General features: G+C 50.5%; 1 protein-coding gene across 2 annotated transcripts in view; it reads right to left on the bottom strand.

The window, feature by feature from the left end:
- Positions 1 to 24582, bottom strand: part of SH3PXD2A (SH3 and PX domains 2A) — a 240458-nt gene that overhangs the window by 35723 nt on the left and 180153 nt on the right. For both annotated transcript variants that reach the window (XM_023511719.1, XM_003787195.3), the window contains exon 8: positions 19364 to 19495. In XM_023511719.1, the coding sequence (XP_023367487.1) occupies positions 19364 to 19495 (132 nt within the window). The remainder of the gene's footprint in view (positions 1 to 19363; positions 19496 to 24582) is intronic.

The raw sequence follows: 24582 nt of genomic DNA, 5'->3' as shown, positions 1-24582 counted from the left end.
CAGATGGTAATGGCAAGTCAAACACAACAAGAGACAAAGTCTTTTTATTTATTTATTTATTTTTTGAGACAGAGTCTTCACTCTGTCACCCTTGGTAGAGTGCTGTGCTGTCACAGCTCACAGCAACCTCCAGCTCTTGGGCTTAGGCGATTCTCCTACCTCAGCCTCCCAAGTAGCTGGTACTACAGGCGCCCGCCACAATGCCTGGCTATTTTTTTGTTGCAGTTTGGCCGGGCCGGGTTCGAACCCGCCACTCTTGGGATATGGGGCCAGTGCCCTACTCACTGAGCCATAGGCGCTTCCCAGATACAAAGTCTTAAATGAAGAGAACAAAGGACATGGCTAAGTACAGTGTTCTTATAATTCACTGTCCAAACTTTTTGCACTATTATTACTTACAACAAAATCTTAGGCATAAGCTGGGAGTATCCAGGGCAGTCTTAGTTGTGTGGGGCACCTACTGTGCTGCAAGGGTGGGAAAGAAGTTTTGGAGACTGTAAGCCAGCATATCTAAGGGAAGCAGTCTTCCCCTAGGTCTGTGAAGTCTTAGGCCGGATTAGGAAACACCTAGAATGAGTCACTTACCCAAGGTATTTGGCTAAGAAGGGGCCGGGTCGAGATCAACACTCAGGTCAGACATCCAGTACAACATTCATTCAGCTACCCTTAAAAACCATGCTGTTCACTGCTTTGCAGAAAGAGAGCAGCACTGTCTGCTCTGTTAGTTCTCCAAATTTCCATTGGACTGGTGAGTCAGGAAGGCCAACCCTGCTTCTCCTGCGTGCCACTGGTGTCTACCAAGCAGCCCCAAGTCCCAGGAAAGTCAAGGCTCTGGCTTTGACTCTTCCTGCACCTTACTCCTGAACAGGTGGTTTTTAGGCCCATCTCCAAGTTACCTCTCCTCTGAGCCCATGTGGCAGGGTGAGGCAAGGACACCCAAGGTGAAAGAGCCTTCTGGCTTAACATCTTATCCAAGGGCTTTGCCAGGCAAGACTGACTTTGGATGAGCAATTCTCCAACCTTAGTTATTTCCATATCTCATACAATTTGGGGGCATTATGTATATATTGTGGACCACACACTATATATACATAATGGTCCTCAACCTACATGGGGTTGTGTCCCTGTTAAGCCCATTGAAAGTCAAAAATATCCTAAATTGAAAATGCATTTAATACCCCCATTAAGCCATAATAATGCTAAAAAATTATAAGTTGAACCATCACAAGTTAGGGGACTATCTGTATAGTTGCTTTAAAAACAACCCCCCCCCTTTTTTAACTTCAAGAAAGTAATTTGCTAAGCAAACTTCAGTGGCCACAATGAATAAACAACTAGGACCACTGGCTCTGGCCGTAAAAGCACACAGGAGAACAAAGAGACACATCAAATTCACGTTGTGCTACAAGTGAAGAAGCTGGGTCTATAGCCTGCTCCTTCTTGCTAAGAAAGATTTATTAGCGAGGAGTTAAAGGTTGAAAGGTTGAACATCAAACCTGGATAAGTCAGAAGGGAGAGAACTGAAATGGGACAAACTTTTCTCACTGTGTGATGCAGGAGCATTTAACATTGTTTCTTTACCACCTATGATTGTTCTGTGTGTTAACATTGGGTGGACTACAGTTTTAGGGAGCAAACAGATTAGAATGATACCTGGTCATTCAAAATAGCTAAAAGAGGCTGACGAATGAGGCTGAAGTGTCCTCATTGGTGAAATGGGTAAAATAGCATGTTACATTCTACCAGGGTCATGGTGAGAAATAAAAAAAGAATACAAAGTACCCGGCAATGTGTCTGGCACTTTCTACACCCTTGCACTCTGCAAAAGAGAGCTTTGGAACCCTTACTCGTTCCTGGTCATTTGTAATATAAAGAGTTATTCTCATTCTTTTCAATAGCTTAATCCAAAGCCTAAGAAGTTTAGTGTTCGAATTTGTGTATTTTTCCTTCTCTCTTTGCTAAAAATGAGACTTGGCTCCAGACTTGAGTTGGTTTCCACTAAGAACTGGAGGCTGACAAACATGCCCTCCCTCCCAACTGAGTTTAGCCCCTCTTCAATCAGGCAAAAATAAAACGGGGGCAAGTTCGACCTTAAAGACCATCTCCACAAACAAAACAAACCCACTCCACAATTTGTCTGGGGCATTCCTCCCTCCAAACCCTCCTTATTTAATTTCTGGGGAATTTTAAATAGAGGGCTTGCAAAAATTCTGTACCGCCTGACGTCAACAGCTCTCTGACAACGTGGATTCTTCTACGCGGTGTGGGGAGTTACCACCACGAACCCTGATGCTTTTCCAGGCTCTTTTCCCAGCTGGAATTTGGGAGCCACTGGTATCGCTCTAGGAGACTGTGGGACATGGAGGGTGCCCAAAAGAGAGTGTCCCAAATGGGGCTCTTTAACTTTGCATTCCCCAAACCCTCAAGCATTGGAGCATCAGGCAACCAATTAATAATCTATTTGAGTAATACCTGTAATGGTGTCTTAATGTTTATTCAAATTGACTTAAAAGAGCTTCAATATGTATTTCAAAAAGACATTTTCCTGTGCTACAATGAGATGGAAAACCAGTATCCCTAGGTACAAATAGAAGATACTAGAAAATACATACAATGAAACTATAATCCCATGAAGTCCAGCAAGGTATTAAGGCAAGTTCCAGCAAGATGCTTACTAAGCTTGGATCAGATTTGTTCCTTGTCAAACCAACAAGCAAAGGATACCAGCCAGTGTCAGAGGACCCCCTAAGGGAGACTTTCCCTTCACCCTATGTTCAGTGAAAGAAAACTGAAAGGAAATAACTTTTCATGATGGGATTCAATGCCATTGAATGCTGTGTCCACTCAGATGCATTTGCATGACCCACTCTCAGAGGAACGTCAATCTTCCTTCAGAAAGAAGGAGCCTTGGGTTAAGACTCCTTGATTCAAATTCCAAGGTTGGTCACAAACAAGCTTTGAGGGCTTGTGCATACCACTTACTTTCCTGAAACTTCATTTCTTCTAAAAAATGAAAACAAAGCCACCTGCCCTACTTACTCCTATAGAATTACTGTAAGATAATAGATGGGAAAAATGCTTTGAAGTCTCCAGGTTGGAGGCAGAAGGAGGCAGAGGAGTTATTATTCCAAGTAATTCCAGGAACCCAATGGACTCCAAACCTCTCCTCAGATATAACTTACTGCTCCAGATTGGACGGTAGCCCATCCCTATCAGAGAAAATGAATATGCCACCTAACAGTTTTCTTTCACCGTTAACCTTCCCGATAGCCACATGGGTTTCCATTACTCTTCTCGTTTTACAGATATGGAAGCTGAATTGGCTACATGCTGGCCACAGAGCTTCTACTCAACAGCAGAATGAAATCTGAACATAAGCCTTTACTGGGGCCCAGGGGAAATGCCCTCAATCTTGCCTTTTTTTTTTTTTTTTTTTAGTTTTTGGCCGGGGTTGGGTTTGAACCCACCACCTCCGGTACATGGGGCCAGCACCCTACCCTTTGAGCCACAGGTGCCGCCCCTCACTCTTGCTTTTTTAATGCACACCTAGCAGAGCCCACCCCCCCGCCAAGATATGTTGGGCTCTCTGATTCATCACTGTACCCAAGCCCTATCCTTAAAAGCCACCACCTTTGTAAAGTTCATGTGACTTCCCACCAGCCAGCATCCTTTTGTTTTTGAGACAGAGCCTCAAGCTGTCGCCCTGGGTAGAGTGCTATGGCGTCGCAGCTCATAGCAACCTCTAACTCCATTCTCCAGCCTCACCCTCCCAAGTAGCTGGGACTACAGCCACACACCTGGCTATTTTTTGGTTGTAGTTGTCATTGTTGTTTGGCAGGCCTGGGCTGGATTTGAATCTGCTAGTTCTGGTGTATGTGACTGGTGCCTTAGCTGCTACAGGCGTCGAGCCACCAGCCAGTACCCTAATGGCATTCCTACCCTCCACTCTCCCAGCACACTGGCCTTAAGTGTGAGAGATTGGCTGTCTCTCCTACTAGACCAAGAGCTCTTTAAGGACAAAGGTTGAGTCTTGCCATCTTGGCATTCAGTTAAGCCCCTGCCTGGTTCAATGTCTTGGACAAAGAAGGGGCTCAAGTAAGTAGTTGTTGACAATGAAATGCAATGACAGAGGGCACAGGGCTTCCTCTTTCCCTGGCTTCTATAGCCACATCAGTTCTCCTGCCCTCCTTGTCCTCAGACTTTCTCAAGCCTAGCTCCTGGGCTCAATGCTGGGCATTTTCTCTCCAGCTCTCATCCCTCAGCCCCTGGGCCTTCTGCCTTGCTAGAATCCAGTGCAGCTAATTAGTCCCTGGGTAATGTTTCCCCCTTCCATTCCCCAATTTTGGGAAACACCTCTCACTCACAGCACCCCTGGCTCACCCAAGAGGATCTGCCTATGGGGACTCAAGGCAGAGAGACTTTTGTTGTATAACTTGCTCAGATCAGGGCTCGTGTACTCTGGTTAGATACTGGACTGGGCCATTGCCATTTGGGCCTCTCCCCTTGTGGGAATGGAAAAGCAAAGCTCAGGGAGGCCCTACAGGCTAGTCACCAGGGACAGGCCCACACCCTGGGTGAGGTTTCTGGAGGAATGCAGAGGGTGCCACGAGCAGCATCTCCCAAGCCCACTCAAGGCAGCTGCACAGGCCCCACAGGCCTCTGCTGAGACTCTTGGTGCCATGGCTTCTCAAGCAGGGAGCACAGACGCAACCTTTTTCCTCGCTGTGTGCAACTGGAGCTCTAGAACAGATGCCAGTTTTCCCTCGGCCCCCAGAAGGCAGCAGGGAGAGAAGTGTGGCAGAAAGAGCTTGCCCTGCTGCGATGTCCGCCACAGGACTGCAACAGACTAGCCAAGGGCAGCAGAGAGGCACACAGGAAAGAACCGGCTCATGACCTGGACTCGTGGGCCCCTGGCTTCCCTCCAAAAAACAGCAGCCATGATGCCTATACCTTATAGGGCAGTGATGATAAGGATAGGGAACTAAGTGTTTAGTTCTTGGCCTGGCATATAAGAGGTTATTTCCGTAATCTCTTTTTCGCCTTTCACATAGGTTTCTGATAAAGCAGCAAAAGGGTCTACCTTCAGTCCTACATGCTCTTGTCTTGGTGCCTTGGCTGGTTTTTTTTTTTTTTGGAGACTGAGTCTCATTATGGATAAGAGTGCCATGGCATTACAGCTCACAGCAACCTCCAACTCTTGGGCTTAAGCGATTCTCTTGCCTCAGCCTCCCAAGTAGCTGGGACTACAGGCGCCCGCCACAATGCCTGGCTATTTTTGTTATTGTTGCTGTAGTTCTCATTGATTAGCAGGCCTGAGCCGGGTTTAAACCCACTAGCCCAGTTGTATGTGGCCAGTACCCTAACCACTGAACTACAGGTGCCAAGCCCCTTGGCTGGGTTGGAGGTGACCTAGGACTTGGCCCTCTCACGGAGCTTCTTCCTACCCTATCTCCCTTTCTGTTTCCCCTGCCTCTAGGGAACATCTTTTCTTCCTGGTTCCCAAGAACTGTTCTAGTACAGATTCTACCCCATCTAAGAAGAAAAGGCCACACTTAAACCAGATACTCCCCTAGTCCAGATGTCCTAGAGACTGCCCACCCCAGACTTCTCATGCAGTGGTTCTCAACCTTCCTAATGCCATAACCCTTTAATACAGTTCCTGTGGGCCGCAACCCACAGGTTGAGAACCACTGTGCTAGAGACTCACAAAGTTACAGTGATTGGTCACACAGTGGTGCCTGACACCTATGAGCACCAATGAGTGATGCAGCTCTTCTTATACTACCTTGTCACTCTCTGATGCCTCTCACTCCAATACCCAAAGGGGAGCAGCCTGCCCCACAACTGGCCAGCAACCCCAGCTCCCTCATGTGTGCTTTCTCTTTACATGGTCTGCTCCATGAAGATGGGGATCAAGCCTTCCTTATTTACCTCTGTGCCTGGCACACAGCAAGGAACACAGGCTGGAGAATGAATGAATGAATGAATGAATGAGCAAACGTGTGATCTCTGCCTCCCGACAACACACTTGCTCATTTGCTTGGCTCTGGTTTTCTCCAGTCTGAATAAGGCCCAGCCTTTGAGCAATACCCTACATGTGGTTTAGCAGAAGATCCTTGTACCTGAGGGCAGGGAGACGGGGTACAAAGCTGGGGGAAGTCATTGATCTAGTCTGCTTCCATACCGCCACTTCCTAGCCTCCAGGGGGTCACCCCACCACTTCTGGGCCCTTGGAAGAGAGACTATTCTAGAAGTGGTTGTGAGGTAATACTGGGTGGAGTCAGATCATATAGCAGGAGGGTGGGGTGGAGGTGGATCATGAGCATTTCCCCCTTTAAATATGCCCTGTCACTGCAGCCCTAAGGGACCTCCAGCTGAGTCCCAGCCGGCAGCCATGTTGGACTACAACTTCACTCCCTAAGAAGTAGGCAACATTGTAATGCATGTCCAGCTCCAGGTCCCCAGCTCTCATCTATCCCTTAAACTGGATCACTGATGTCTCCACCCCTCCCCCATTCTCTGTCCTGGTCTCTGGACCAGAGTTCCTGCCCACCTGGCTCAAACTCCATCCAGCTACTTCTAGAATGGAGTTTTTCCTCCCAGACCCCTGAGGTGGTGGGATGGCCCCATAAGGGCTGAGAGAGGGAGCATGGAAGGCCAGTCAGGCCCCTGAGGTCTAAATCCTCCTCCCAGCTACCACGTCAGCACTGGATAAGATGCTCTGGCCCCACCAAAAAGTGGGTTTCCTTTAAATATAAGGAGGTCAGTTTGTGTCTAGCTGTGTAGTGAGGCCTGGGACACAGGGCTGGTGCATGGAAGCAGAAGAATGGGGTTAGCTACTGAGAAAGGGGCCGGTGAGGTGGGCGCCTGGATGCTCAATCTCCACGTGCAAAGCCCAGATGATGAGGTAAATGTTCTGTCTCACCAAGGCACAATCAGTTAAAATCCTGCCCTGTTGGCAATGAGGTCCAGGCTACCCCTGGATCCTGCTCTCATCACCAGTGCCAGGGAAGCACGCCTACACCATGTCAGTACTCCACGGGCAGTGTTATTTCTGTCCAAGCATGGAAAACACTTGTCTTAGAGGCGCTGGCTGAGGCGGGGGAGGGGATGAGAAGTAGGACTCCTGGTGTTGGTCAGAGCAGGAGGCGTGAGAGCTCCCGTGGTCTGTTACTTCATGAACTGGTTAAGGTCTACTCCAATGGGCTGAGCCATTTCTTTTGTCCCCACCCGATCTCCATATACACAGGCAGTGAAGGTGTGGGCAAACACACAGGTGAGTACCAGGACACTCAGCTGGTGGGCAAGACAGAGGTGAAGCAGTCCCAGGGAGATAAGAAAACCTGGGAAAACAGGATTCCTAGTTGACCCCCAGGAGGGATGGGAGCAGCAAACTAGCCAGGCAAATCCTTGTCCCAGCACCAGCAGAGTCAGCGGCACCCTTGATGCGGGGCCTCTGAGACCCCTCCCCAAGTCTCTTTAAGCCCCGGCACTATTGCTTCCATGGATGGGTGAGGGGGACTAAGGAAAACTGCATTCTTCCCCACCAAAGCCAAGACTTAAAGTAATACTTCTGGTTGTAACTGATCCCGGCCTGTTTGTGATTACGGGCCCTTTACTCACTTTCTGGCAAGGCGGCCCTGGAACCCCACAGCATGGCTGATGGGGAGAGACACCCTTGCTTACTCGGATAATCTTGTCCTCATCTGACATGACCAAAGATGTCCATCAACCTCTCTGCTTTCAGCAGTTCTCCAGGGTAACTCTTCAAAACATTCTTTTAAAAGGGAGGGGGGGAAGCCACCCCAAACTCCTGTCATGAGATTCCACGATACTCATCATATTCTTTTTGTTGCTAGCACTGTCCTAAAAAACATGACAAGCACCAGCTGCCCCATTGGCCATTAGAAATTACAAGAGACAGGGAGGCAGGTCAGACTGTCTTCTCCCTTTGCCTATCCTTGCCCCCCTTATTAGGGGAGAAGACGCACACGTGTGCACACAAACACCCTTTTGCTCCCAGAGCACAGAAGTGGCTCAAGGAAGCTCAAGACTATTTCTCAGCTATTCTTTCTCCAGAAATTTAATTTGCTAAGCATTTGTCCTCACAGAGCCCATTCCAAAGGTGTCCAGGAACCCACGATCCCTGTGATCATCATTACAAACCCAAGGACGCTTGTAGCCAGTGACCCATTTGGCTGCTAGGGAGAGCTGGCTGAAGGCTTGCCAACATGGTCACATTCCCCAGCCAGCTCTCTCTGAGTTGAAACTGGCTTGTTTTTAAGGGCCCAGGGGTAAGAAGGAATTTTACAAGCTCCAAAACTACAGAGATAAAGAACCTCCTTCTTACCCCGCTTGGTAATAGCACAACAGCCAGGGATGGGGAGCCTGGTATCTGGAAAGCAACTGGGGCCACTATGTTCACTCCTAATTGCCCCTCTCATCTGCAGACGAGGAAAGCTGTAGCTCAGAGAGGTACATTGGCTTGCCTGAGGTTCCCTAATTGTTTGGGGCTGAACTTAGAGCTTAGACTGACCAAGATCTTATGTAAAGCCTGGCCTTCCTTCCATGATAGTATGCCACTTCTCTGCCCATTAACATGACACCCTGAGTACAATGCTAAGTGGCAATTCCTTGACTCAATGCCTGGAGGAAGAAGTGGGTACCTGGAACTGGTAGAGAGCCCCACCAGGGCACCAGAACAGTAGGTCATCTGGCCAGGCCAGGTCAGGGTGATTCATGTAGCCAATGCTGCAGGTGCTGGTGTAGGGTCTGGGGTCTTGAACCTGAGACTCTAAGCCCTGCCTCCTTGGAGTATCTGCATGCCACCCTCTCATCGCAGCTGCTCAAGATCCTGCCACAATCGAAAGACAGTGAACATGCTGAGCAGAGAGAAGGCAGGGCCCCATGAGAGCGCCAATTAGAAGTACAGAAAACAAACAAGAAAAACAGAGTGTCCAGAAACACCAGGCCTGGATGCCTGGCCAAGCTCAACAGCAACCTCACCCCCTTCCTGGGGACTGAGGGGGGGTGCTGAGCCCCCCTGGGTTTGAGGGGGCTCACAGCCAGTTGAGGGACAACCCTACATGCCCTGGAGGGTAGCATCACCCCCCCCCCTCTTCCAGTCTGACTCATTCTCCAGTTGAGGAGTTTGAGGCTCATCTTGCAGGGGGGTATGAGAATAATGAGTTTCTTTAAAGGCACAGAGGTGGGGAGGTGCCTTTGCCTGGCTCAAGGCAGAAGAGCCAGGCCAGGGGAGCAGCAGCTCAGCAGAAAGAGTAGCTGAGGGGCCTGCTCACACCCCACCCTCTCCTGGCGCCTGCCTCACCACTCCTTGGGACCTCTGAAGCAGTCACCTGTGCACCAACGGCCCACAGGAATGCAGCAGCCCTGCCACAAACTCACTATGACAGCGGGCATGGGGCTTCTCTTTTCCAGGCTTCCATTCCTCCTCTGACTAGGAAAAACACCTCCCTCAGCCCTTCAGTCCCTCGGCGTGGTGGGGAAGAACAGGAAAAAGTTCTCCTTCACCTACATTTGAGGCCCTTTGAGGTGCTCAACGCTCCTCTCCAGCCTGTTTCCTGCTGGGTGAACCATCTTCCCTCAGGCAGCCCCAGGTACTGTGCTAGGTCACACCTGTCCAATCCACCCTCCACACCTTTGCACCTGTCACTCAGGTTCACTCTGCTTGGAGCACCTTTCTCCTCCAGCCTCAAAAGTCACCTGACGCCTGCCCTAGGTTTAAGACATCTGTCTGAGTCCCACTTTCCCATCCTCAGCAGCAACAATTTGCTTTCTGCTTTGCAAGTCACAGATGCACAGTGAATATTACTGACTTAGAACATTAGGGCTCTTGCCTTGGGGAAGGGTGCCCTAGGATGAGGTCATGTTGGCAATGGGAAGACAGAATAGCTGCTTCTCATCCAGTGCTGGGCATGTTGCAGGGTACACAGTAGCAAATCATGTCTGTTGATTAGATGAGCAAGCTGTACTCTATGGAAGCAGTCCCTGTGTGCAGGATTTCACAGAGGGCAGAGATGTGATGGATGCTGGGGGTGCGGAAGGAGGCAGGTGTTCCTTGGGTAGACCCAGTATGTGGCTGGGGAGGGGCTAGGATGGTTCTGAAAAAAGGGGCAGTTGTGTGGGCTGGAGCCCCAATCAGCACCCTCCTCACACCCTCAGCTCTGTCCACCCACCCATGTAGCCAGCCTCCTCCTGCTGGCCCTGGTTAGCTAAAGGTGGGAACATTCATGCAACTCCCTTGCAAGAAACTTGGTCAATGCACTTCCCTTCCCTTTCAGACTCTCTCTGACCTGCTGCCTCTTTCTCCTATCCCAGCAGGGATGTAGCAGGACTGACCTCTGCTTCCCTGCTCTGTGATCTACTGAACTCACACAGCAAGGCACACTGGGGTTTGGCTTTCCAAAGAAGCAAATCTGCAATACAAGATCCAGATCTTCGAATGCTGGCCAAACTGTCGTGTTTGAAGCTCATGTCCCACCTCTCAGCTATGCAACCTTGGGACAAGTCACCTCACTTCTCTGAGCTTCAGTTTCCTCCTAGGAAAGACTGGATGCCAATATTCACCCTGTCTCTTGCCAAGATGTTTTATAGGCTGCAGTGTTTTATATCTTGTAAAACATAAGATATTGTGATTCAGAAAGAAATCACTTTGAAAAAATAGGCCAAAATCCCTAATTAGCTGGCACAAGCATCCATGTCCCCAGGTGGCCTTGCTTGGCCTGATGACCCTTTAGCAGGGCTGCAGGCTCTGGCCTCTGTACTTGGAGCTTTTCTAGAAACACAAGTTTCCAGGACATAGCAAGCCCAGGGTGGTCTGTGGCAACACCAAGGGCCCAGATGATAAGGAGCAAAGGATCTGCTATTGCACGTCCATCCTCAGGACCCACTGGTGGTTTGGTCACTTTCGGCCAGGCCTTGGCAGACTTACCCTGTATCTGGCTCTCTCTCACTCCCATGGTTCTCCTGGGACACTTCCCCAAATTCAGTCCAATAAGAACTTAGGGGAAGCAAACAAACTTTAGCTTGAGTGTCAGAGGTGCCCAGTGAAGAAGGGGAAGGAAAGTGGGAGTGGAGACAACTAAATGAAACAAAAATAACAACTTCATACTGTATTATTTTGAGGGTTACATGTGCCAGAAGTTTTCTTCCATTTTCTGGGACTCAGCTTAGCTCCCAGGACAGGGAGCCCCTCAACACTGGCACCCTCTAGACTCTGCAGGTCGTCTGGGTTAACTGGGTCACGGGGCTGCTCCCCTGCAACGAGGCCAGGATTCTAGGTCAGCACTGGGAACCCAGAGGATGAAGTTATGGAATCTGAAAAGATGCTGCTAGGGATGAGGGTGGTCAGCCCTACCACCACCACAGTGATTACTGCAAACCCAACTGCTGAAGTGTGCAATATCACGCAGCCGTAGGGTAAGCCGGGGAAAGAACAAGGGAGGGGCAATTTCTCAAGCCACATTCCCTGAGGTCCTGACAAATTATACTCCCCAGAAAATGTTTGTTTTACACTTTGCCGAAATGTTATATAAGAGTGGAGGAAATGCTGTGTGGGGAGATCTTTTCCCTGCACGTCAGCCAGGAGATGGGATGGGGGTTGAGAACTGTCACTGCCACCAGGGGACAGAGGCAGTAGATGTGTATGTTGGGGTGAGCAGAGGCCTGTGGAGTTGCCTGCTCACTGGCGCCTGTGCAAAGGTGCATCTGGGTCAGAAGAGTGAGATCCTCTCTGTTGGCTCCACCGTGGGGCTCAGTCTGATGTCCCGTGACGGCGATGCCTAGAATAACATCCCCTCGTCCAGTGCCATCTGACTCCCACCTCCCTCTCTGCCTTGCTCACCACTGTTCCCCCAGACCTGTGGGTCTTCTTTTTCTTCCTCCACTCTCCTTGCTCTGTCTGTCCTCATTTCAACAGCACCTCTGCACAGAGGCCCACCTCGACCACACTCCAGCCCTGCTCCCTGCTTATTGGCTGCTGTCGCGTTCGCTTATCTTTGGCCTTGCATGTATCAACATCTAGAATTATTTTCTTGGTCTACTTGTTAACATGTCTCTTTGCTATATCTGAAATCTACGTGGGCAGAGTTTTGTTGGCTTCTGTTACCTCTGGATCCCAGCATGTCAGTTAGTTAACTAATATGGCTTTAGTTATGGTCAGATGACTGACCAACCTTCTGAAGACTGGCTTTGCTGGGGGGTTAGGCAGCGTGTTTAATGGGGTTCCTAGAAAAACAGCCTTTTGGAGATGTTTGTGAACAGAGCCAGAGGAAACCTATTTGTCCCCTGAAAGGGAAGGCAGCCAGGTGTTGCCCTGAGGCTGAGGCTGTGACGAGTGGCTGGCATCATTCTGGCACCTCAGCTGAATTTCCAAGGCCACACAAGCCACCTCTGAGACTACCACTCAACCATCTTTGGCTCAGGAATGACTGGAAAATGGTCTTGAAGGAGTATGGGAGGCAGTAGGGCTGCAAAGTCAATGTCAGCCTGCCTGAGCAGAGTAGAGGTGTGGCAGAGAGAGTACCCCCTGCCTGCTGCCGCACCTGGCAGCCTGGCAGCTGACTCCACAGGTGGCTCCACAGGTGGCTGGCAGCGCTCAGTGCTGACAAGCCCTTGAATGCCTCCCCGACAACATCCCCTGCAGATCTAGCTGGAGGAAGTAGTATTTGCAGAGCCGCCACCCTCTTCGCACAGCAGGGCAGCTTGCCTACCCTTTTCAGGGGCTCCCTGCTCACCAGCTTTCCCCAGTCCGTGTTTGCCACCCCTACTTCCCAGCTCCTTTTCTTCTGCTTTGTGGCCTCAGCCCCACTGCCCCCAGGCCCTCTCTGCTGATCTAACCCTGCATTCTCCAAGCCCAACTTGGTGCCTCCTATTCCCTAAAAAACCTTCCCCTAGATACCAGTCCTCACCCCTGTATCTCAGCTCTGCGCCATCCAACAGAGCCACTGAGGGATCTTCAGTGTTGCTCTGTCCCAGGTTTGCTTCTCCTCTCCCTAGCCTTGCACAAAAGCCCCCAATCCCATGAGGCTCCTGCTCAGGTTCCACTGATGAGTGGAACCTGGTTTCTATCTCTAACTCTTCTTCCTGTTACAAGCTGGGTCCAGAAAAACTACTAAAGTAAGCACTCAGGGTGGGGGTTGGGGGGGTGACTCTGGCCCCAGAATGATTTGTCCTGGCTTCACTGGTTTACAGTAAACTCCCTGCTGCCATCCCCTCTCACTGACCTCAGGGTTGAGAGAGTGCTCAGACACCCCAAGTACAGTCCATTCTGTAGCCAGGTGGGGAAACCAGCCCCCTATGGGCCTCACCTGCTCTGCCTCAGTCCAGTGGTGTCACTAGTAGCTATCATATATTGAGCACTTACTGTGTTCCAGGCCTGCTACTAGCACTGAATTCCTTTTGAATGAGCACATATGTCAATCCTACAGCTGTGGGTAGAATTACCCCATTTCACAGGTATGAAAACTGATGCTTAGAGGACCCAAGAAACTTTCCCAGATTAACCACAGAAAGTCACAAAATCAAGATTAAAAGTAGGCTTATTTGGGCCAGGCACAATGGCTCATTTCTATAACCTAGCACTTCAGGAAGCTGATGCAGGAGGATCACTTCAGCCAGGAGTTCAAGACCAGCCTGGACAACACAATAAGAACCTGTCTCTAAGATGTACGCTGTGCCTCACACCTGTAAGCCTAGCACTCTAGAAGGCCTAGGCAGGAGGATGACTTGAGGTCAGGAATTTGAGACCAGCTAAACAAAAGCAAGACCCCATCACTACTAAAATAAATAAATAAGCAAATAAAACCCAACCACGGTGGCATGCCTGGAGGCTGAGGCATGGGGATCACTTGGGCCCAGGAGTTTGAGACTGTAGTGAGCTATGATGATGCCACTGCACTCTAGCCCAGTGACAAGAGACCCTGCCACAAAACAAAACAAAACAAAAAACAGGTTTATCTAACCTAAGGTTCATGTTCCTAATTGCTAAGCTATCCGGCAATTTCATTGTTCAAACAATCTCCAACCTGGGGTGAATAAAGCTCAGCTGAAAGACCCAAGGCTGGACTAGAATGCCCACCTCTGTTCCGGATTTATGCCTCCTGGCCCCTTTCCCTCCAGCCAACTCCACAAAGTGGATACAGCTGCACACTGGAGATGGTCTTAGACTAGAATGGACTCTACTGACGAGACTGATAGACCAGGAACACACATGTCCTGCACTTAGGAAGAGAAAGGCTGTCAGAGGCTTTCTGATGGCTGGGACAGTACCTCATGGGCCAGCTGCCACCTCTGTGGGGATTATCACATCCAAATGGAGACTGGTTCAACTGGAACCAAACTTTTTTTTTTTTTTTTGAGACAAAAGTCTCACTTGGTTATTTTTGGTAGAGTGCTGTGGCATCTTAGCTCACAGCAACCTCTAACTCTTGGTGCAACCAAACTCTTAAAAGGCTGTTGCAGAGATAAGAGGGTTAATGTCACTTATCCACAGTGCATACTGCAATAACCCCGTCTTCCTAGAAACAGCCTATCCTATCTTTATTGTGACACCTCTTTTCTAGGAGCAGGGTAGAAGTCTGAATGAGTAATCAGGTGCTTCCTTAGTAAGCACAGAATGTAAGTGAAAGACATAGAAGATATAAATAAAATCCATTAAGACAAAGCAAAGTCTGTAAACTACCCCAGCCTCACAGTACATTCTATCCCTTAAGTGCCCAAAGGGTTTACATCAATTAGATCCCCAATTATTAGCACAGGGCCTGAGACAGAAGAAGATTTCAAGAATTGTGAAATAAATGAGTGAGTAAGTGAATGAATACTACTTAGAGTGTATTTCTCCATTAGCCCCATGGGTACATTATCACTAGCCACTTTTACCCAACAGAAAACAAACTGATTTCTACTTCTATCAGTGTAGCCTTAGATCTTAAACCCAACACTGGATTCCAGATTCTTTGCCTTCTCCACTACACATACAATAGAAAGTAAAACAGTTGTAGCCACCATGTTTTTTGGTATCTTTCACCACCTCTCAATGTTTGTTTCCCTTCTTCTACCAACAGCCACTGAGGAAGAGTTTCCTTAGGTAGCCATGTTTATATGCTGGGATGCTGTTCTTGGACACAGCTGATTGGACCAAAGTTGAACACCTGATCTATGATCTGCCAATCCATTGGCTGGCCAGGAACGAATCAGATTCAACCTTCAAACCTGGATCTCATGGGATCAGAGGACATGGTCAATTGTTGATAGCTATCTCAACTGAAAAGTCATGCAGAGTCTGGTCCTGACAAACCAACACCATGCAGATAAGGTGCTGCCATGGATGAATGAGAAGAGTAGGAAGGCTGGTCTGCAGTTAGGAGAAGCTGTGCTTTAAAGCCGTGTGGTACACAGAGAGCCAGAGTAGCTGCTTTGGCTTGTGGTCACTTTCTGTGGCTCCCAGTCCCAGCCTGCAAAGCTGGGATTTACTTCTCGCCCTGAAGTTCAGTAAGATTTTCCTATATCCTTTCAATAATCTCTTGAGAAAGTCTAAGTGAATTTCTGTCCTCTGCTCACAACTCAACTGTGGCCAAAGCAGACTCTGGAGGGGAGAGAAGATTCTCAAACTTTCCCCAAGACTCAGTTTTCTCACCTGTAAAATAAGAGATGCACCACAGGACCTTAAAATTCCCTGCTTCCAAGGAAGTTTAAGAACTCACAGTGTTTCGTGCTAATGCCAGGAAATAAGCAAAGACTCAGAGAAGGAAAGTTGAGTCAGGAAAAATTCTGTTGACTCATCTCCCCACTTCCTCCCCTGGCCTGTAGTCCTGAGAAGACGGAAACAATGTTGGAAACTTGGAGGCCGCTTTGCTTAACACACTGATCAGAGCAACCAGGACCCCAACATCACTGCTGTCAGAAATTAGACCCAATTATGCCTGCAGGAGAGTAAAGCCAATGTGGTCTTTGAGGCACAAGAATGTCCTACAAAGAAGGTTCTGAGGCACTGCTGCTTACGTCAAGGATGGCGGGGTTTCCAAAGACAACAACAATGGCTGCCGCATGCCCTGGTGTGGCCTGTTGGGTGCAGAGCTACCAAAGCTATGGAATCTTTCTGCTCTATGTGCTCTTGTTGATCAATGGAGAAAAAGTCCTTTTCCCTGGTACAACGCTTGATTGAAACTGGTTTTCTGAAAGCCAGCTGGTCCAGATTTGGGTTTAACTTCTGTTCCCTGGGATAGGCTTATCCTCAGTGCTAGGTACGCTCCTCAGATACTCTTAGCTGTTGCCTGCCCCCAAGTTCTATGATCAATTAACATGAATTACCTTGGGAGGGATACAGAAGTATCCTTCCACAAGGATGTTTCCAGAGCTCTGCAGTCATCTGGATCAGCTGTGTCTCTCTCCAACCCCCAGCATCACCAGCTTGGGTTTCTACCCACTTCCCACCTGGTCTTTGTTAAGGAGAAATCTCTGCTCTCGGATTCTAAGGAGACTGTTTAACCTTTAGCCTGTTTCTTCAGCCACAAAATGGTTAAAGTACCTTCTACCACAAGGGGGTTCCATGATCCTAAACGAGTGATACATGAGAACTGTGTGACTACACTTGGTGTCTACTGCTTACAGACTTGGAATCACCTTCCAAACATATCTCTTTAGACCAATGAGAACACAGAGCCTTTGTGACGAGCAGGCAGAGCCAGAGATGTCTGGATCACTCTATAGACATGCTATTTGAAGGACTGTAGCCAAGTGATAGGGGACACAGGCAGAATCCTGGTACCCAGTGGGCAAAGAGGTGAGGATGGTAATGAATGGGGCTGTGGCCCAGAAATGCAAATGCCTCAACACACTCACCCTGTCCCAGGGTCAAAGGCATCACAATTGGGTCTTTGTTCCAGAGTTCAGAAGCCTTACTCACCACTCTTTCCAAAGCCAGCTTGCAGGATGCACAACATGCCTCCTCTTCCCCACTCCCCCACCATCAGCCTCCAGTTTCCTTGATCAGAAACCACCCTCCCAAGGATCTGCAGTCTGGCCCTCTTCCCTTCCCCCTTCCACCCACTAGTTTCTCTGGTTAAGCTCCTGGTTTCTGATAGCTACAGATGAGTGGGTTTGCACAGGCAACCATACACTCCAGGTGCCTCTGCAGTAAAGACACTCAACTCCCAGAGAAGTGGGAAAGCCATGTTCACATCCTGTGATTTACCCAGCCATGAAGTTCAGACCTAGGAATGTTAGCTGTAGCCCCTGCTTCCACGCAGGTCACCTCCATCTTATAGAAGGGATAACTAAGGCCCCCAGAGAAGTTAAGGGACCTGAAGCTACCCAGCCAGCAAGTGGTAGGCAGAATCCTGCTTCTAACAGAGCTTCCTCAGAGGGTCTGTGTGCCAGACTGGGCAGCTCTGGACACAGGTGGTGAGGGGGAGCTAGGGTACCTGGGCACCTCACACAGTCATCAGGAGGTATTCAGGACAGCACCGTCTCCTTTTTCAAGCCTCACACAGACTCTCACTTTTTCAAAGCTCTCCTTCCCTCACTCCTGGACAGGACTCCAAGTGTTCCCAGGGTCCTGGATATGGGACAGAGAAAGCACCCAGGTCCCTGGAGTCATGAAGCCTCAAAGCAGGATGGACTTCTTTTCATGTGGTATCCCCTCCTCAGCCATCCTGGCCCATGGCTGTCCCCTAAAGACATCGGGGGTTCATTACCTCCTGCTGCCCAAGGGTTATACAGCTGTGGAGGTGAGACCGGGCAAATAAGGTGGCAGGAGAGTCCTTATGCCAGAACTTCTGAAAAGAACTGACCTTATACTTTCCTGGTGCAAGTTCCAGAACAAACATCTCCCTAACTTGGGACCTCCCATTTCACCATCAGAGATCCCTTCTTTGAGTCTCAAAGGTGCTCAGGGGTTCCAGAGCCAGACCCTCATGGCATTGCCAGCTTCCTTTGGGGATAAGGGCGTGGAGCTGTTAGCATGACAAAGACTGGGGGCAAAATTGTGCAGGTAGAAGATCATTGTGGGCACCTGGGACATGCCTCTGCCAGCTGGGGACTGTCACTGCTAACCACCTTAGTGATGACTCCAGACACAAGGGCACAGCCTGACCTAAGACCCTAGACCCAGGAGGGCCATGAGTCAGGTCTACAATGGCACCACAGCCCTTTTCTCCTGAGCCTGCCTCCCCCAGGAGGCCTACTAGGATTTCCTCAGTGCCCCTGCAGTTCCTTATCCCTTAGAGGCATAGGAATCAAGAACCCAGGAATACCCTAGTTCTGCACAACCTCAGGGGACTTGCTTCCCCTGGATCTCTCTGAGCCTCAGTTATTCTATCTATAGAATGGGCACCATGGTCCTTTAGTTTGCCTTCCTTTTAGGGGTCAAAATACTGGAAGGGGACAAAGTGGGACAAGGAGAGAATAACAGGCCCCTCCCCTCTGGAAATATCCACCAAATGGTTCAGAGAGGCTCCTGTACACAGGGCCCTTCCCCACAGCAAATCAAAACCCAAACAAAACACCCCAGGAGCTAATTCAAGTCTTAGCAGGCTGTGGGGCAAATCACTGTGGATGTCCTAGAAACAAGTCCCATCTCTGGCCCTATAGGGGCTGTATGGTCCTGCACCTGGGGACTAACAGACTTCGGCTGTCCTTTCTCCACCTGTTATGACTCTTGTTGGCAAGGATCAACGCACTTTGGTCTACTCGGCAAAAACTTTGGGACCAGCACCCCCTGGGCAGCTGTCAACACAGTCTTTATGTCAGCTGTAGGACCCTCTCTGGCCTGGGGATCTGACTTCATCTCCTGCCTGGGCCTTGGCCTCCTGCTGCAGGAGCCAATCACCTCACCAGCCAGACACCACCTCTGCCAGGCCTGGCCTTTCCTTAAACAACTCCCTGGGGTCCTGGGGACCCTGGACCCCATGGTGATTTTATGGCCTGCCTTCCTTACCAGCTAGCTGGATTCTCCTGCCCCTGCCTGGACCCAGGCTTCGAATTGGCCCCAGCAGAGGAAGCTGCTGCTGTGTACCGGGTGAGCTGGAAGCTACCTTCTCTGTGGGCCTTGGAGGGCATGGGGACCCTGAGCAGGGGCTGCACGGTGTACCTGTGTCTGCTGCCCTGGCCTTGCATTAACACAAGCCGGTTAATTACCCGGGCAGGGGAGACATTCTTCCACCACCAGGCAAACTGCTGGCCTGCAGCCCAAACCAACAGGGGAAACTTCAGCCTCCTCAGCCCTCTCCCTGCCAGATGGAAATAACGTATAGCTGCAGAGGTGGGGGAGGAGGAATGAACAAAAACCAGCCCGGCTGAGGAGCCAGGCCGGAGCCGAGTGGACAACCACCGGCCAGGCACTCACCACTTTCGTTCTTCTCGATGACGTCCACCACCTCCCCCGCCTGGAGGCTCAGCTCCGAGTTCTCCTGCTTCTTATAGTTGGACACCACCACATACTGTTCCAGGATCATGGGCTCGGCGTTGGTGTCGGCACCTGGCGAGGGCAGAAAGCACGCGGTGAGCCAGCGGCCAGCCATGGCCCCGCGGCTGGGGCGCCCCCTGTCCATCGGCCTCCTCGGGGGAGGCTGCTCCGTCGCCAGTGCCGCTCCAAGGGGCAGCCCGCAGCCGGGGCTTGCAGCTCGCTGGGCCCCAAGGACAGGCCATATAGCAAGGCCCCACACCGGCCCGCTACACCGCGGGGACCGGGGGACATGGGAGCCAGGGGGCTGGGGAGGGGACAGTGGAGGAGGGGAGGAGAGAGGCAGGAGGTGGAGGTGGAGGCTAAGAGAACTTAGAAGCTTCTGCGGATGGGTTAGTCACAGCCCAGCATGAGGGCGTCTGCGGAGAGGCCTGGGGCCCATGTGGTCTCTCCAGACTCTTGGGCCAGCAGGGGTGCAAGGGGAGGGCCTCGGGCAGGAGGGCAGCCCATGAGGGCTGAGGTCAGAGTGCAGGAGGGAGAAGGAGGACAGGCAAGGAGGAGGCTCCTGCCTCGACCCTCGGCCCTGCAAAGCAGAGAGAAAAGGCAGCCCTGCTCCCTCAGGCGGGAGAGGGAGAGGCAGACAGGAGAGAACTTCTCTGCGGCCCAGGCCCAGGCAAAGAGTCAAGGGTTTGAGGCCGCCAATCACTGGGGCTTACTCGCAACCCTTAAATAGAAACACATGAGACCCATCGAATGAGGAGCCGGGGGTGGAGGCAGGGGAGGGGAGGAGGTAGGGGAGGGGAGGAGGCCCAGACTGTTTACTTGAAATCCAAGAAGAAAGTCCCAGAGCCAGCCCGCCCCCTGCCAGTTTTTCCTCAAGTTCAGCTGTCCCTGCCCTGGGGCTCACTGAGGCGCTGCCAGGAGCCCAGGGCTGGGCCCCCAAACCCCATGCAGGCCCCAGGTTCCCAGCAGCAAGCAATTTCTCTGTCCACCTCAGCCACTGGACCAGTGAACATTTGTTAAGTAAGCGTCAAGCTGGAAGGTGAACAGGCTGGATGCCCGTTTTAGCCCACTAGCTATGTGGCATCAGACAGCAGCTTGACACCTAAGATATTACATGCCTTCCTACCTAAAAGGATCTACAAACCAGGGATGGACTAGTCACCTCCTATAGGAAGCCTCCCCAGACCACCTCAGCCCAAAGGGAATTCCTAGTATACTTCTACAACTGTTCATCTGCCAGTCTCCTTGAAGGATGGGGATTCTACCACTAGTCTGGCTACAGAAATGGTGGGGGTCTCCAGGCGCCACACAGCCCCACTGTGACAGCCTGACCTGGCAAAGGTTATGTGCCAGGCACATTTACTGCCCTATTTGTCCTCACAACACTCCTCTTATCTTCTCTTTTTATAAAAGACTAATCAGAGACCAAGAGAGGGTATGAGACACACCCCAGCTCCCACAGCTGGGATGGAGAACCAAATTCACTATTTTTTTAGGTTCAAGGCCATCTGTCTTTCCATTACAGAACAACCGCCACTGGTTTCTGTTTCCATTCATCTCATCCTTCTAGCACAGTGATTCTCAACTTGGTAGCACAGAATCACCTGGGGAGCTTTAAACGCTCTGGAAAGCCTGGCTTAATTAGTCTGGGGCTCAGACATGAGTATTTTTTGGACACCCGCTTTGTGCCCCCATCATGCACCAGGAGTAAGAAGCACTGCTTAGATCTTTGGGTCCTTCGTGGGGAGGCTCCATCCACCCTAGGGCAGGGGGCAATTGCCACAGAATGTTGGGAAAACCCATGGGAGGCCCTCCTTTGAGGGAGAAAGAAGCCCACTGACCCCAGCAGTTTCTTCCCATGAGGTATGGGCTCTGCAAGTCCAGCTGAACCCTTTGGAAACTCAGAAGGGACTCTGTCCCAGCTGAGGCATGCCACATGGATTCGCACATGCATAATCCCAGGCAGCCCCTCCAAAGCCAGGATTGTATTTCAGGCAGAAATGCAAACAACAGCTGGGCAGCAGGGCCCACCCGGCCTCTGCACTTCGATGCAGCCGGCTTCTAGGCCTGCCCCTGCCAGCTGGGCAGAGCAGCAGTGGGCACTGCACTGACAGACTGCCTCCCACTGTGCCCCTGGGGCACAGCACAGCATGCCTTGGCCTGGCCTGGTGCACTGGGTGTGGAGCCTCCACGGCCAACAGCACCTCTTAAGTGTACCTGGCAGGAAAAGGGCCAGTCTCTGCTCTGTGGGTTGGGGGGCTCCCTTACCAGTCTAGGGGGCACTGGATGAGAAAAGGGGGAAAGGAAGACTTAAGATACAAACACAAGAAAGGAGTTCCACAGCGGGTTAGGCCTTCCAAGTCCCAAGTGTATGCAGATCATGGCAATGACACCAGCAAGCCTTCAGGGGCACTTACTGGGCATCAGTGCCGTGCCAGGCTGTGCATGCCGGCACTGCTGCCTGTCATCCTCACAACAACTCTACATGGCAGACCCTGCTGTAGCCCCATCTTACACAGTGGCAACCTGAGTAACATGTGAGCAAGCAATCTTTTTTAAAATATTAAGATTAATGTGAGGGTACAAGTAGGTTACAATGTTTGCATTTGTTAGGTAGAGTCCTTCTTGTAGTTGTGTCCCACATCCAAGAGGTGTGCCATAGACCCTTACATTGTGCCCATTAGGTGGGAGCACACCAACCCCCACTTCCCTTGGGCCCCTCCCCACAACTTGAATTGAGTTTTTCTCTTATGGGGGCATGTATTAGATTGTCATATTAGTACTGAGTATATTGGATACTTTCCTAAGAAGAATGTGTTTCAACTACATCCAGGTTAATACAAAAGATGTAAAGACGCCCATCTTTTTTATGGTTGAATAGTATTCCATGGTATATGTATATATATACCACAGTTTGTTAATCCATTCCTGGGTTGATGGGCATTTAGGTTGTTTCCACATCTTGGCATTTGCAAATTGAGCAAGAGCAAGCAATTTTCCTAAGATCACACAGGTGGGATTCAACTAAGACCACCTGACACCATCTCTTGTGATCTCAACTTCCTCCCTGTACACAGCCTTGGCCGGCCACTGATACCTGGTCTCTAGGGAAGGGACCTGCCTCATCTTATCCCCCAGATACCCGGCACACCATTGGTGCTTAATAAAGACTAGATCAGGGGTCCTCAAACTTTTTAAACAGGGGGCCAGTTCACTGTCCTTCAGACAGTTGGAGGGCCGGACTGCAGGCCCAGGGATGAGGTGGCTGCTAAGCAGGACAGGCAGCGGCGGCAAAAACACCCAGCGGGCCGGATAAATGTCCTAGGCGGTCTGCATGTGGCCCATGGGCCGTAGTTTGAGGCCGCCTGGACTAGACTATGGGTTTCTTGTTGACTCTTACCACCTCTATGGACCAGACCACAGTGCCCAGTTGGTGGAAAGCACTCAATGAATGTTTGCGAAATGAATGAGTAAAACAAATGAACCAGCAGATGGCTGAACACAGTGACTCTCTGGTTTGTGGAATCAGTATGCACAAGCCAGGCAGGGGCTCACCTCTGAAATACGGGAAGAGTTGGTGCCTAAACTCCAAATGAGAGAGGGGAGGAGGGGAACAGGAAGGAGGAGCAGGGACGTTGGGGTTTGTGGCTAGAAGATGCTAGAGAGGACAAGGAGGAGGTGCTGCGAGTTAGGAGACATCAGCTCATTTCAATTCAAGCCAAGAAAATCTGAGGCAAGATTTCAAAGTGGAGGAAAATCCACACACCCACACCCCCTGCCCCCACAACCTTCTTGGAAAATTGGCCTAACAGGCTGGGACACAGGTAAAAAAGTTAAGAAAACGCTCTCCAGGCATTAGCATGGACAGGTTGTGGCACTTCTTGGAGGCTACTCCAAAGGTTATGGGATGGATACAAAGACAGACACTGTCCTTCTGGGTCCTGCACACCTCCCCCAGCCCATGCAGGCTCCCAGCTCGCTCCTCTGGCAGCTTCCTCTTAGGGGGTTGCCTGCCTAGGGCAGGAAGGAGCTGGGAGCAGGTATCCAGATGAGAAACCACTGGGCAGGCAGTGGGTGGTGATGTCATCCCACAGAGGCTGCTGTGGATCTCCTCCCAGCCAAGGCTAGAGAATTGGGGGTAGGAAAAGTCTGCCAGAGGAAGGGAGGGGGCAGTGGCTTCTTGCCTTTAGATGAGAAGGACTTGGCAGCAACATAGAGAAGGGGTATCCCCCTTCTAGATAGTAGAGCCTCTCTCAGGTCAAAAGGGGACTTTACGTAAGTCCTGTTCAGGGGCAGACTCTGTGTTTTATTAGAGCCCCTTGCTGGGGGCCTGGGGGTCCCCTAGACCCCTGTCCCACCCTTGCCTCACACCTGCATTCCTCCAACTACCACCTGGATGGAACCTTGGCTCCTGCCTGTCAACTTGAACTTCTAAACTAGGCTTTTGCTAAGTCAGTCTCCTGCTCTAACACCTTCTATGGCTCCTTGTTGCCTGTAGAATAAAGGCCAAATTCAAGCTTAGTCTTTCTTGCCAATCTAAGCTCCCCACATTCCACCATTCCTGACACTCTGCCCCCACCATTCCATGCAACAATCATGATTCAACACAGGTGTATTGAGCACCTACTATGTGCCAACGATACCGTTCTGTGCAGGTTGTTACTTTCCAAGCATTTGCTTTAGCTGTTGGCTCCTGCCATGAATGCCTTCCCTTTTTCTCTCTACCATCTCAATTCTTCCCAAGAGGTCCTCTCCTCCGGGAGGCCCTCTGATCACTGCAGGCATGGTACTTGCTCCTGGACTTCCTAGTGGGCATTTCTCCCCAACCAGACCATGTACTTTAGACAGTCATCCTGATTGAGAGCTGACGCCTCAGGACTACTTGTCATAAAATAAGACAATGGACACAATGGTGACCTGAGACTCATGATGCAAAAGCTTAGAATTAGAGTCTAAGGGTCAGAGGTCCATCAGCTAACCTCTCTGAGCTTTAGCTTCCTCATCTGTAAGTAGGAACGGTATCTACACAGTATCTACCTCCTGGGGCTGTTCTAAGCATGGAACAAAGTGACTGGAGTTAAAGCCCTAGGTAAACTGCAGGCAGTAGTTAACAAAGCAAACAGAGAATGGGAGATTTGGGGAGGAACTGGAGGTTTTGG

Source organism: Otolemur garnettii, unplaced genomic scaffold, assembly GCF_000181295.1.
Source record: "Otolemur garnettii isolate 467f Iridium unplaced genomic scaffold, OtoGar3 scaffold00021, whole genome shotgun sequence".
In the NCBI taxonomy this organism is placed as follows: Eukaryota; Metazoa; Chordata; class Mammalia; order Primates; family Galagidae; genus Otolemur; species Otolemur garnettii.
The sequence above is the reverse complement of the archived record's forward strand: the minus strand, read 5'-3'. Positions and strand labels throughout refer to the sequence as shown.